The sequence below is a fragment of the Sinocyclocheilus anshuiensis genome, unplaced genomic scaffold, assembly GCF_001515605.1.
Source record: "Sinocyclocheilus anshuiensis isolate Anshui unplaced genomic scaffold, SAMN03320099.WGS_v1.1 scaffold822, whole genome shotgun sequence".
Taxonomy (NCBI): Eukaryota; Metazoa; Chordata; class Actinopteri; order Cypriniformes; family Cyprinidae; genus Sinocyclocheilus; species Sinocyclocheilus anshuiensis.
In genome coordinates this window covers 1,083,636-1,094,489 of record NW_015539892.1, presented here as the reverse complement: position 1 = coordinate 1,094,489, position 10,854 = coordinate 1,083,636, and the positions used below count along the sequence as shown (strand labels likewise).

Below are 10,854 nucleotides of genomic sequence, written 5' to 3'. Positions count from 1 at the left end.
AGGTCCCAAAGCGATTTCGACGCAGCGTCTCGTTCCCTCGGGGAACCATGGTTACATACGTAACCTAGAGACGATATTTTATCATTTAACTCCTTATTAGCTAGGCGCCGTATTCTGCTCCATTGGAAATATAACAAGCCTCTTCAATGGCTAGTGGATACCATGTTTTTTTCTGAAATTGGAAAAAGTGAGATGTTCTGGGAAAAGTAATTTTATCTCCTGTTAAATATGATTGTTTATATAATTTATGTATAAATATTTATTTTATTATTTATTTTGCCCTCCTTTTTTCATTAATGGTTATGTAATATCTTTGGTTTTGGTTTTTGATTTGTAAAAAACAGTGCTAATATTGAGTAATAATAATTGATTTTCTTGTTGTAATAATGTCTGTTCTAATAAAAAGTTTCAACATAAACAGGTTATCAGTCTCATTTTGAGGCTCTAGCTAATTCCTCCATCACTGGGGTCATGGGTCTTTAGTGCTAATAGGGTTAATTCGAGGATACCGTCACTCCAGACAGGGAACACCCGGCAGTGTGTCTCTCGGGTGTTTGACGCCGGTCAGGAGCAGAGGGCAGGTGCAATCACTCCCGTCGCGGCCTGACCTGTCGCCCAATGGTGAATTATTCCACACCAGCCGCGGCAGAACAGTTTAGAGGTGATGAATCGCCCCGGTGCTTGGCAGGCGGTGTGGATTTCATTTCCCCCCAACCAGCGGGTGTCTCGTTTTTTTCCCCACACCGTGCGGAAACTCTGTTCCTATTGAGCCAGAGTGCGTCCTTTTTGCCACGTGTCTCCCACTGACAGTTCTATTACGAAGAAAAATGAACAGGAGACATTAACCGTGCTGTCCTGCCATGGTGCCTTCTGAAAACTCCCTGTGAATAGAGCGACTGAGGCAGCCGTAGTGCCATCAGATTATTAGATTAAAACAATCAGCCACTCGAGGCAGTGTGTTACAATGATTTTACCACTGGTACAATCTGAGGAAAACTCATTGTAGCTATACATGGCCATGTGTGAATTATTGCAATATGATAAAAGACACCAATGTTCAATTAATGCATTTATTATTCATAATAATTAGTATAAACCACACCAAGTCACATCATAGCTAGTTCAATAGTCTAAGGCTGTCCCATTAAAACGTAATGCTACCTACAAATTCGTACAGTGCTGTACACCTTGTACGCCTTTGTACCATATTTACCCCTAACAGGTGCATATTAGTACCTCAAAGGTATATTACTACCTTAAATGTACACATTAGTACCTAAATGGGTTTGAAAGGTGACAGCTTTTGTGACCTACCTTTTTTTTTCTTAGGAGTATATGGAATAGTAGGCCTATGCTAAACTATTCCTAATTCAGCCTGTGATCACTTCCCTGAAATGTCATCATGTTTCAGGTAATCATGTCGCTGGAACTCTGAATCATCAATGTCTCTGTGTTTAGTGAATGAAGACCCTTGCCAGATCCTCATGAATCCCTATTTGAAGTGCACTCTTGCACAAATGCACAATTTATGGCCTGTGGTTTACAGAACTATAATGTCAAGGAACCTGTGTGGATAGAGATCTATGTCATACAAATTTAAGATTCTGTAAAAAATATTTACAGGAACAATGACTTGACTTGACTTGGCTTGACTTGACTTGACAATAATATGTTTATTCACTCTACCTGCACTTTATTTCCCTTAAAAATATACAGTGGAGGAATGGCCTGTAAATAAATATGCTACTTCCGCTATATTTTCCCAGTCATGCTTCGACGAGGAAAAAGTTTCCAACAGTTTTGGTGCCGTGCCCCAGATAGAGCTCCTCACCTGAATCCAGATTGAAACTTCAAGCTGAACAAAGATCTGACTAAGTACCAGACTTAATCTTTCTGTACAACCTATGCTGATGAGATCAGGGCTGGAGAAATTCCGGTAATGGGCTGATTCCTGTACTGCATTTGCATGCTTTGTTTAGATTGTCTCCACCTCTAGGTATCCCTCCCCCTTGAAAGGTATAAACTCTACTTTGCTGAGCTATAGTCAGACTTGGATGACTGCAGCGACGCTCGAGTCCTCAATAAAGAGTGACTTCTGTATGAAACATATCCCAACGTCTCCTGGTCTCTGCTTCGACGAGGAAAAAGTTTCCAACACATCTAAATGGCAAAAAGTGTCCCAATTTGAGTACTCCGTATACGTTACACAAAAATATATATATTTTTTAAATATAATATATTTAAATATATAACATATTTCAATATATTTTTTGAAAGAACTCTCTTATACTCACCAAGGCTGCATTTATTTTATTAAAAAATACAGTAAAAAATACTAATAATGTGAAAAATTATCACTGAATTTTTTTTTTTCATTGGATCAAAGTAAAACAAATTGCTTCAACTTGTTACAAGTAATAGGTTTACTTTTTCTGAACTGAAATTTTTTTTTTAAGTTTGACCAAATCAAATTTCTAGTCAACTGAAACTAAAATTTCACTTTCAACCAAATATTTTTTTACATGATTATATCACAAATTATCACTAAATCTATTTGGATTAACTTAAAAGTTTTACATCTTTTAAAATCAAATATCCAGATAAATACAAATCTAAATTGTACATATTAAGCCATTTCTTCACCTTCAGAATGTGATTTTACTGTGTTAAATGTCACTGATATACTGTTTGGAAAAAATTAAGCTTTTTACACTCTTGAGAGTCAAACATTTAAAATGTTTATTACATCACAGTGAAATCTTCAACACTCATTGACATAATTTCCACTTTTAGCATTGCATAAAAGTTTGAGGAAGAATTTACAACAGTTAATAGTGAAATTTGCTTTAAAACGGCATGGCTTAATAAAAGCATAAATTCCAGAATAGAACATTCATCCAAGAAATTTAACGTCCATGTGCCATTCAAAAAAGCCACTCACATTTCAGATGAACTTGCATTAACAGAAAGAAAGCTTTCAGGTTTCATTATAAAATATCTTAATTTGTGTTTTGAAGATAACCATAGTCCACCAGGATATCTATCTCCAACTCTGATCTCTAATATTACAGGGACAACCGGAGATTTAGTGACCCAGTGTTACAGACAATGCCAATAGTGGTGATGTGAGAAATACTGATGTACATACAGTCCAAAAGTTTGAGGTCAGCACTAAAAACATTGATCATAAGAAGAAACTTTATATGGATTCATTTTATGATGCTATTGTAACATTATGACTTAGTTGGTCATGGGCCAAAGTTTGATAAATAAAAGATACTTGTGCATCTACCTTAAAACATTTTTCTGTTGATCATTATCTGCACTTCATTCTTCCTTCATGCAAAATGGCTACTTCATATCACAAAACCCCATATTAAAATAATTTCTTAGGCATAGCATCATTTTCACTCACACTGTCAAAAACATGAATTTAATTGTATGTGCACAATGTCTGTGACAGTTCAGGGGCCTCGAGTCAATGGAGGCCTCTGGGCAGGCAGTTGGTTTTTATGTTAATTCATGCCTGCAAGACATTAATTTTGTTTCTCATTTTGCTGCCTAAATCAAGCAAATTAATAAAGTTACTAAATAATAAAGTCAAATTAATATCAATTTAATAAACATTAAAGCAAGTTCTAGGAGACTCTGCCAAGAAAAGGGGATTGATTAATATTCATTTGAATTTGTTATGAGATACTAAGGTGTATTATAAACGTTTAAATTGATTGTTGCATTATTACCTTGTTCTTCTGGATATTATTCATTCTGTCAATTAAAAATCCCATGTTCGAAGTCAACTTGAATATCTCTGATCATTGTTACCTTGATTTATGAGCACACATCGTATGCCAGGTTTTTATTTGCTGATCTTTACAAACTATACACACTATATAAGACTCTCAGCAAGCCAGACAATTGAGATTCCGAGAGAGAAAGACATACACAGAGCTTCAGGCGGGATGGAATGAGTTATCCTCAGTCAAACAGAAAGAGACTCCTGTTGAATTAAAAGCAAAGGAATGGAGAAAACATCATAGGCAGGGATCTGAAAGGTGAGCACAGCCTTTGATAGCTGTCTGACTTCTGCTTCATGGTGTAACGCTTTTCATTCTTTCAAAGAATCCTTTTCAAAGTTGCAGGAAGCATTCTAAAGTTTGAGTCAGCATGAGTTGGTTGATAATGTTATTGGTAGCTGTCAGTAACTTAATGATACAAGATACACAGGAAACACTGGGGGGAAAAAGCTCACATTTAAATTTAAAAAACATTAAATAATAAATATATATACATCATAAGTCATCATGCAATCCATTTACAATCTATTTGATTTGCACAGTGATGCATTTTTCAGTGAAATGGAAGAAATGTAGATTTTACCCACAGGAAGTGCTGGATCATGAAAAGTGGGTGTTTTATTCCTGAATAGAGCCAGACTTGAATTTGAGTTTGCAGTTGACATCCACTTTTGCTGAGGCCTTTTGACCTGAATGTGGAGGACAAATTATTATTGCACATTCTACTGACAGGGTTTTAGAAATACTGCATATCAAATAGCTTAAAACAATATCACTGTTGTGAGGTCACTGCAATGTGAGGTCGATGCACACTCACTGTGCACTCATACTGTGGTCACAATGTGAGGTCACTTTTTATTAAAACCTGCAAAATCCTTACTGTAGAGAGATCTAAATTAATAGTATAGTTTATTGTATATGCAGATTTAAGTTGTTTACACAAAATCAAGCAGTTTATAAGGTTTATCTCTCTATATACTTTAGACATGTAGAACATATCTGCATTTCTACATCAATGGATGTACTGTGTGCTGTAGGTGCAAAACTTTTAGTAATCTTAACCAAGATGTAGATGATCTTATCCCCGGTGACTAATATTTGAACTGCCTTCTCTCAACCTGCTCAAAATTTGAAACTCACAATGAGCTAACATACTACTCACAACGTGAGGATCAGAGTACGAGGATCATTTGAACTGATGTCACTGTGATCATCGCATGATCTCACGTGTTGACTGGGTGGGACATAAAGCTGGACTGCATATGACCAAAATTAATTTGAAAAATTTAAGGATAGTTCTTTGGTATTCCAAGAATCTGGTTTACCATCTAGTGCCCTCATGGCCGTGGGAACTAGGGGTGCTGAAGCATCCCCCCGCCGCAGGGCCTGGTCTGACATTTTCCTTGCGCCCCTCGATCATCCCCAAGATACTTAATTTTTGTGATATATTTGTGATTAATTCATAAGCACTGCTCTTTAATTGCGCTCTAGTATCAAACCACTGTAGCCTAATGTAACTACGCACATCATAACATTTTAGGCAAGTAGGCTACCATATTATGACAAAAATATTTTAATAAGACTGAATTTGTATTTAACCTGATCACGTTTAATAAAAAGACATTTTAAGTTTAATTATAACGCCGCATGTCCTCCTCGATTATTCAAACAACGAACAAATTATACAGCGAGCAAAGAACATTTACATTATCAAAGAATATCACCGAATTCAGTCTAGACGTGAGTGTAAGCACTCTAAAAAAGCTATAAGTTATAATCAGTGATGTTGTCTGCAGTGTAGGATGAATTAGTCTCTTATTTACATCTCATAAGCTACATCTGCACTTTGTTGTTTCTAAGAGAATTCGCCAAAGTGCACTGACCAAAACTTTTGCTTATCAGCGTTGATAATATTTAGTAAAATCCCCTTAAATAATAGAAATATGAAAGAAAAAAATTCTTGAACTAAAATCACAAAAGCTCAAATATATATTGCTTCGCATATAACTCTGTCTTCATTTGTATGTTAATTTTTGTTTTGAGTTTGGGCTGTTTAATAGTAGGATTTTGTCAAAAATCCCCCACCATTGCCCCGCCCTGCAACATCAAGCCCCGCCCCCAGCACCCCCAGATAAAATGTTCCCATGGCTGTGAGTGCCTTTTTGCTTTATGAACAGAAGCGATTGAGTGTTCACCTACTGCCATCTTGTGGTCGGTTTTGAATCTTGCATCACATTTTAGCGAAAATGTTCATCTGTAGCCTACTGTAGAACCTGCATGACTTACTGTAGAAAACAAAAGGAAATGTTCTTCTGACCAATGTTCTCGCTGCTCTTTATATGGTACGATCATCCTAACGAACAGCAGTGTATGCATATATATATATATATATATATATATATACACTGCTGTTCAAAAGTTTGGGATCAGTATTTTTAATGTTTTTGAAAGATGTCTCTTCTGTTCATCAAGGTGGCATTTATTTGACCAAAAATACAGAAAAAACAGCAATATTGAAAAATATTATTACCATTTAAAATAAATGTTTACTATTTTAATATACTTTAAAATATAATTTATTTCTGTGATGCAAAGCTGATTTTTCATCATAATTACTCCAGTCTTCAGTGTCACTGATGATGATTTATTATCAATGTTGGAAACAGTTGTGTTGCTTAATATTTGTTTGGAACCTGCGATACTTTTTTTTTTCAGGATTACTTGTTGAATAAAGTTAAAAAGAACAGTATTTATTTAAAATATAAATCTTTTCTAACAATATAAGTCTTTATTTTCACTTTTGATCAATTTAAAACATCCTTGCTTAATAACAGCATTCATTTCTTTCATTGTCACAAAAGATTTCTATTTTGAATAAACGCTGTTCTTTTGAACTTTTTATTCATCAAAGAATCCTGAAAAACTATCAAAGGTTCCAAAAAAAATATTAAGCAGCACAACTGTTTCCAAAATTGATAATAAATATTAGAATGATTTCTGAAGGATCATGTGACACTGAAGACTGGAGTAATGATGCTGAAAATTCAGCTTTGCATCACAGAAATAAATTATATTTTAAAGTATATTAAAATAGAAAACCATTAACTTAAATTGCAATAATACTCCACAATATTGCTGTTTTTCTATATTTCTGATCAAATAAACGCAGCCATGATGAGCAGAAAAAAACTTCTTTAAAACACATTACAAATCTTACTGACTCAAAACTTTTGAAAGGCAGTGTATATATTTATGATAATTTCATTATGAAAAGCTATTATTTTAAAATGAAATATATGTCTAGATGGAACACTTCTTAGATGCAGTGAAAAGGTCAGTTAACAAAGTCTTTGGAGTTTGTTTGGACATTAATCAGAAATCAGAATCAGAAACACAATTAGTTTTGAAAATGACTTGCTAAAATAGTACCAAAGCAATAATAAAAGGAAAAAGAGAAACTATGGATCTAATGGAGAACAGTATAAAGAAGAAATACAGTCACGAAAAATTAAATCTGTAAGAGCAGTGAAAGGGTTCAAGTAGGACACACACGATCGTGTTTCACTGTATTGTTATTGTATTGCACATAAGGAATATAAGATAGTGTGTGATTTAAATCTGTCATCTGTTCCAGTGAATTCCAATTTGTAAATTCCACTAGACTAACTAAATCTCCCATTTCTCCTTTATGAATCTTTAAGCAGGAAGTTGGCGGTGAACTTCATTTCCCAGAGTGCATCGCGCTGACAGCTTCTTCCTCACGACAAAAATGGCGGCGCCATTAACCCTCCTGCTGATAGTGGCTGTTACAATAAGAGCCGTTTTATTCCGATCCAGTCTGGCGGAATTAATTTTAGAGAGGGTCGAGGTGGTGTCGCCTTTGAATGCGTGGAAACGAGGTATGTTAATGTATTTTTTTCTATATGGGAATGCTGTATACTGATGGTATGTTCTTGCATGGCAGCATTGCTGAGCTGTCAAATGAAGACATTTTCAGCACATCATGTTTTCATGCTTTATTTTTAAGTCAATTATTGTTGGTAACATTATTGTTTACTCCTATATCTGATCCCAAATATACAGCATCAATGGAATACGCAGATTTGAACTCCACAGCCTGTCGTGGCACCCAGCTTAATATCTATTTACAATATGTCTTGTATTGAATAGATTGCATTACTGCAGCTTGCTCCGAAGTTTGATTTTATATCAAATCCGTGTTACATCCATCATCCAATATCCATCATCCATGTTATATTTAAACAGTCTGGCAAATATTGATAAACATTGAAGTGATGTGTTTTTTGGGCGTTGTTTCAAAAGAAATCTCTTACAGACCTGTTATCACTATCGTTCATTTCACTGCCTTGAATACAGTTATTTATGTATTTGATGGTCATGTAAGGGTGAAATGTCTTCAAGTTCTTTGCTTATTAACTGCATAATATGACTTTAAACAGTTGTAGAGGGTCTTGCCTTGTTGGATCTGGGGGTCTCGCCTTACTCAGGAGATGTGTTTCATGAAGTAAGTTCTATTTGACTTTGTGTTTGATTCATTTTCTTTTCAAGTCTATACTCGGATGTCAGTGTTTAATTGTTCTTTTTATTTCTTCCAGACACCCCTTATGATATACCTCTTTCATTTTATGGTCGACTATGCAGAGATTGTTTTTATGGTAAGTCCTGATTTAGTTTTTTTGTCTTTCCTGTTTTCTTACATCATTGTACCTTGCAGAAATGGCAATTCCAAATCTGATTTACTATGCAATTTTCCAGGTTTGCTGTGAATTAAGATCATAGTTCATAACTATTGCTGTGTGTTTGTGTTTTTGCACAATTCACTGCTTGTACACATGTAAATATACCCATATAATGGTTTGTCACCAGATAGCAGATGGACTCACGGCAGTGGCTCTTTATCTGTCAATTCAGACTTATAACAAGAATGTGGTAAGTTATAGCTTGTATTTCTGTTGATGTTTCATAGGTTAGAGTCTATTAATTCATTGTATTTTAATATTATTAGTATTATTTTATATTATAGTTTTAAATCTTTTATAGATAAACATATCGTGCATCTTTGTTTACTTTATAGTTTAGAAAACAGAAGTATGCCTTGGAATCGGACCGGTATCCCGCCGACTGTTTGGAGCTCCTCCGCTCTCCCAAGGAAATGTTCTACATCCCCCTCAAGGTTGCCATGTTGTAAGTCCTGATCAGGCTTTAAATCATTATTATGCTATCAATTTTTTTTTTTCATTTAAAAAATAAACTCAGCCAGAAAAGTAATGCACATGTTTTCATTTGCCTAATTGTCTTCCAGTTATCTGTTAAATCCCTTCACCATCCTGTCTTGTGTGGCAAAGTCAACTTGTGGGCTGAACAATGCCATTATTGCGCTCTTCATTCTCTGTACATTAAAAGGTGAGTGTTCCCTTAGTACACTTAAAGGTGGGCCAGACCTGATTTGCATTCTTCTACTTTGCTGTAGGAAAAACACTTAATAATTATCTGTGGTTTACTATATGTGGTGTTGTTGTGGACTCTTCAGGTAGTGCCTTGTTGAGTGGCATATTGTTGGCCTTGGCCACATATCAGTCCATCTATCCTCTGACCCTGTTTGCTCCGGCACTCCTATTCTTCCTGCAGGTGAGAGTCTGAACTCAGACTAATGCCGATACATTGCTCTGATGGCCAAAATGAAGCTTCTCTCTCTGTCTGTTTCAGAGGTTATATATCCCAGTGAACCTGAGGAGGAGCAGTTTCTGGTTCTTCACTCTTCAGTATGCGTTCATATATGTAGGCAGTCTGGTGGTGATCACTGGACTCTCTTTCTTCCTCCTGGGCTCCTGGGACTTCATCCCTTCTGTCTATGGATTCATGTCAGTCATACGCCGTACACTTATATTTAAATATGTATTTATTATTCAAATATTTACTGTGTGTGTATTCCACAGATTTTCTGTCCCAGACCTGACTCCAAACATCGGACTCTTCTGGTACTTCTTTGCAGAGATGTTTGAGCATTTCCGTCTCTTCTTCATCTGCGTCTTCCAGATCAATGTCTTTTTTTACACCATCCCGCTCTCCATCAAACTCAAGTAGGCCCTGTATATACCTGAACACGAGCAATGCTTTTATTTAGCATGTATAGCACTCTCATGGGTAAACAATTCAATCAAACAGGGAGCATCCAGTGTTCCTCATCTTCATGCAGATTGCCATCATCTCCATCTTTAAGTCGTACCCTACTGTGGGAGATGTCGCCCTCTACATGGCATTTTTGCCGGCCTGGAGTCACCTTTATCGATGTGAGTATCAGTTTTCATTTAAATATGTTGACAGATTTGCTATTGAAACAGATAACCATGAACCATTTGCTACTTACTATTGCTAGTCGGAGACAGGTGATAATAAGTAAAGAAAAGAAAAAATATTATTTATTATAATAATCAGTTGAGCTGTTTGTTTTTAGAAAAGAAGTCAATTTAAAATTTTAAAAGTTTATTTTATCAGTTTTTAGAAGTACACATCATATAAGCTAAAAGACAGAACCTCGATTTATAATTTTGAATTCTCAATTTTGATTCTTTAGTAATGTGAAAGTGCTCATAAATTATACCTTTTATGAATCTGTACACTCTTAATGCATTACATATTGATACACTGCCATACAAAAGGTTGGGGTCAGGAAGAATTTTGTTTTAAAGAAATTAATACTTTTATTCAGTATGGATGCATTAAATTGATCAAAATTGACAGTAAAAAATTTTTTACGGTTACTGAAGATTTCTGTTTCAAATAAATGCTGTTGTCTTGAACTTTCAATTTATCCAAAAACCTGAAAAAAATAATTGTGTTGCACTTTATACAAAAATATTAAGCAGATTAAAAAAAAAGTTATTTTAAGGTGTAATAATATTTCACAAATATTATTTTTTTTTATACTGTATTTTGATCAGTTAAATGCAGCCTTGGTGAGCATAAGAGAGTTCTTTCAAAAACATTTTAAAAAATCTTACTGACCCCAAACTTTTTTTCTCTGCGAATTAATAAA

The 10,854-nt window shown here is 35.0% G+C and overlaps 1 protein-coding gene across 1 annotated transcript in view; it reads left to right on the top strand.

The window, feature by feature from the left end:
- The first annotated feature begins 7,560 nt into the window (after positions 1-7,560).
- The window catches only part of LOC107685822 (phosphatidylinositol glycan anchor biosynthesis class U protein-like), a 6,031-nt gene continuing 2,737 nt past the window's right edge, over positions 7,561-10,854 (top strand). The window contains exons 1-10 of the mRNA XM_016482555.1: positions 7,561-7,696; positions 8,258-8,322; positions 8,414-8,473; positions 8,685-8,747; positions 8,893-9,002; positions 9,121-9,221; positions 9,349-9,446; positions 9,525-9,679; positions 9,755-9,898; positions 9,984-10,108. Coding sequence (XP_016338041.1) covers positions 7,567-7,696; positions 8,258-8,322; positions 8,414-8,473; positions 8,685-8,747; positions 8,893-9,002; positions 9,121-9,221; positions 9,349-9,446; positions 9,525-9,679; positions 9,755-9,898; positions 9,984-10,108 — 1,051 coding nt within the window. The 5' untranslated portion in view covers positions 7,561-7,566. The remainder of the gene's footprint in view (positions 7,697-8,257; positions 8,323-8,413; positions 8,474-8,684; positions 8,748-8,892; positions 9,003-9,120; positions 9,222-9,348; positions 9,447-9,524; positions 9,680-9,754; positions 9,899-9,983; positions 10,109-10,854) is intronic.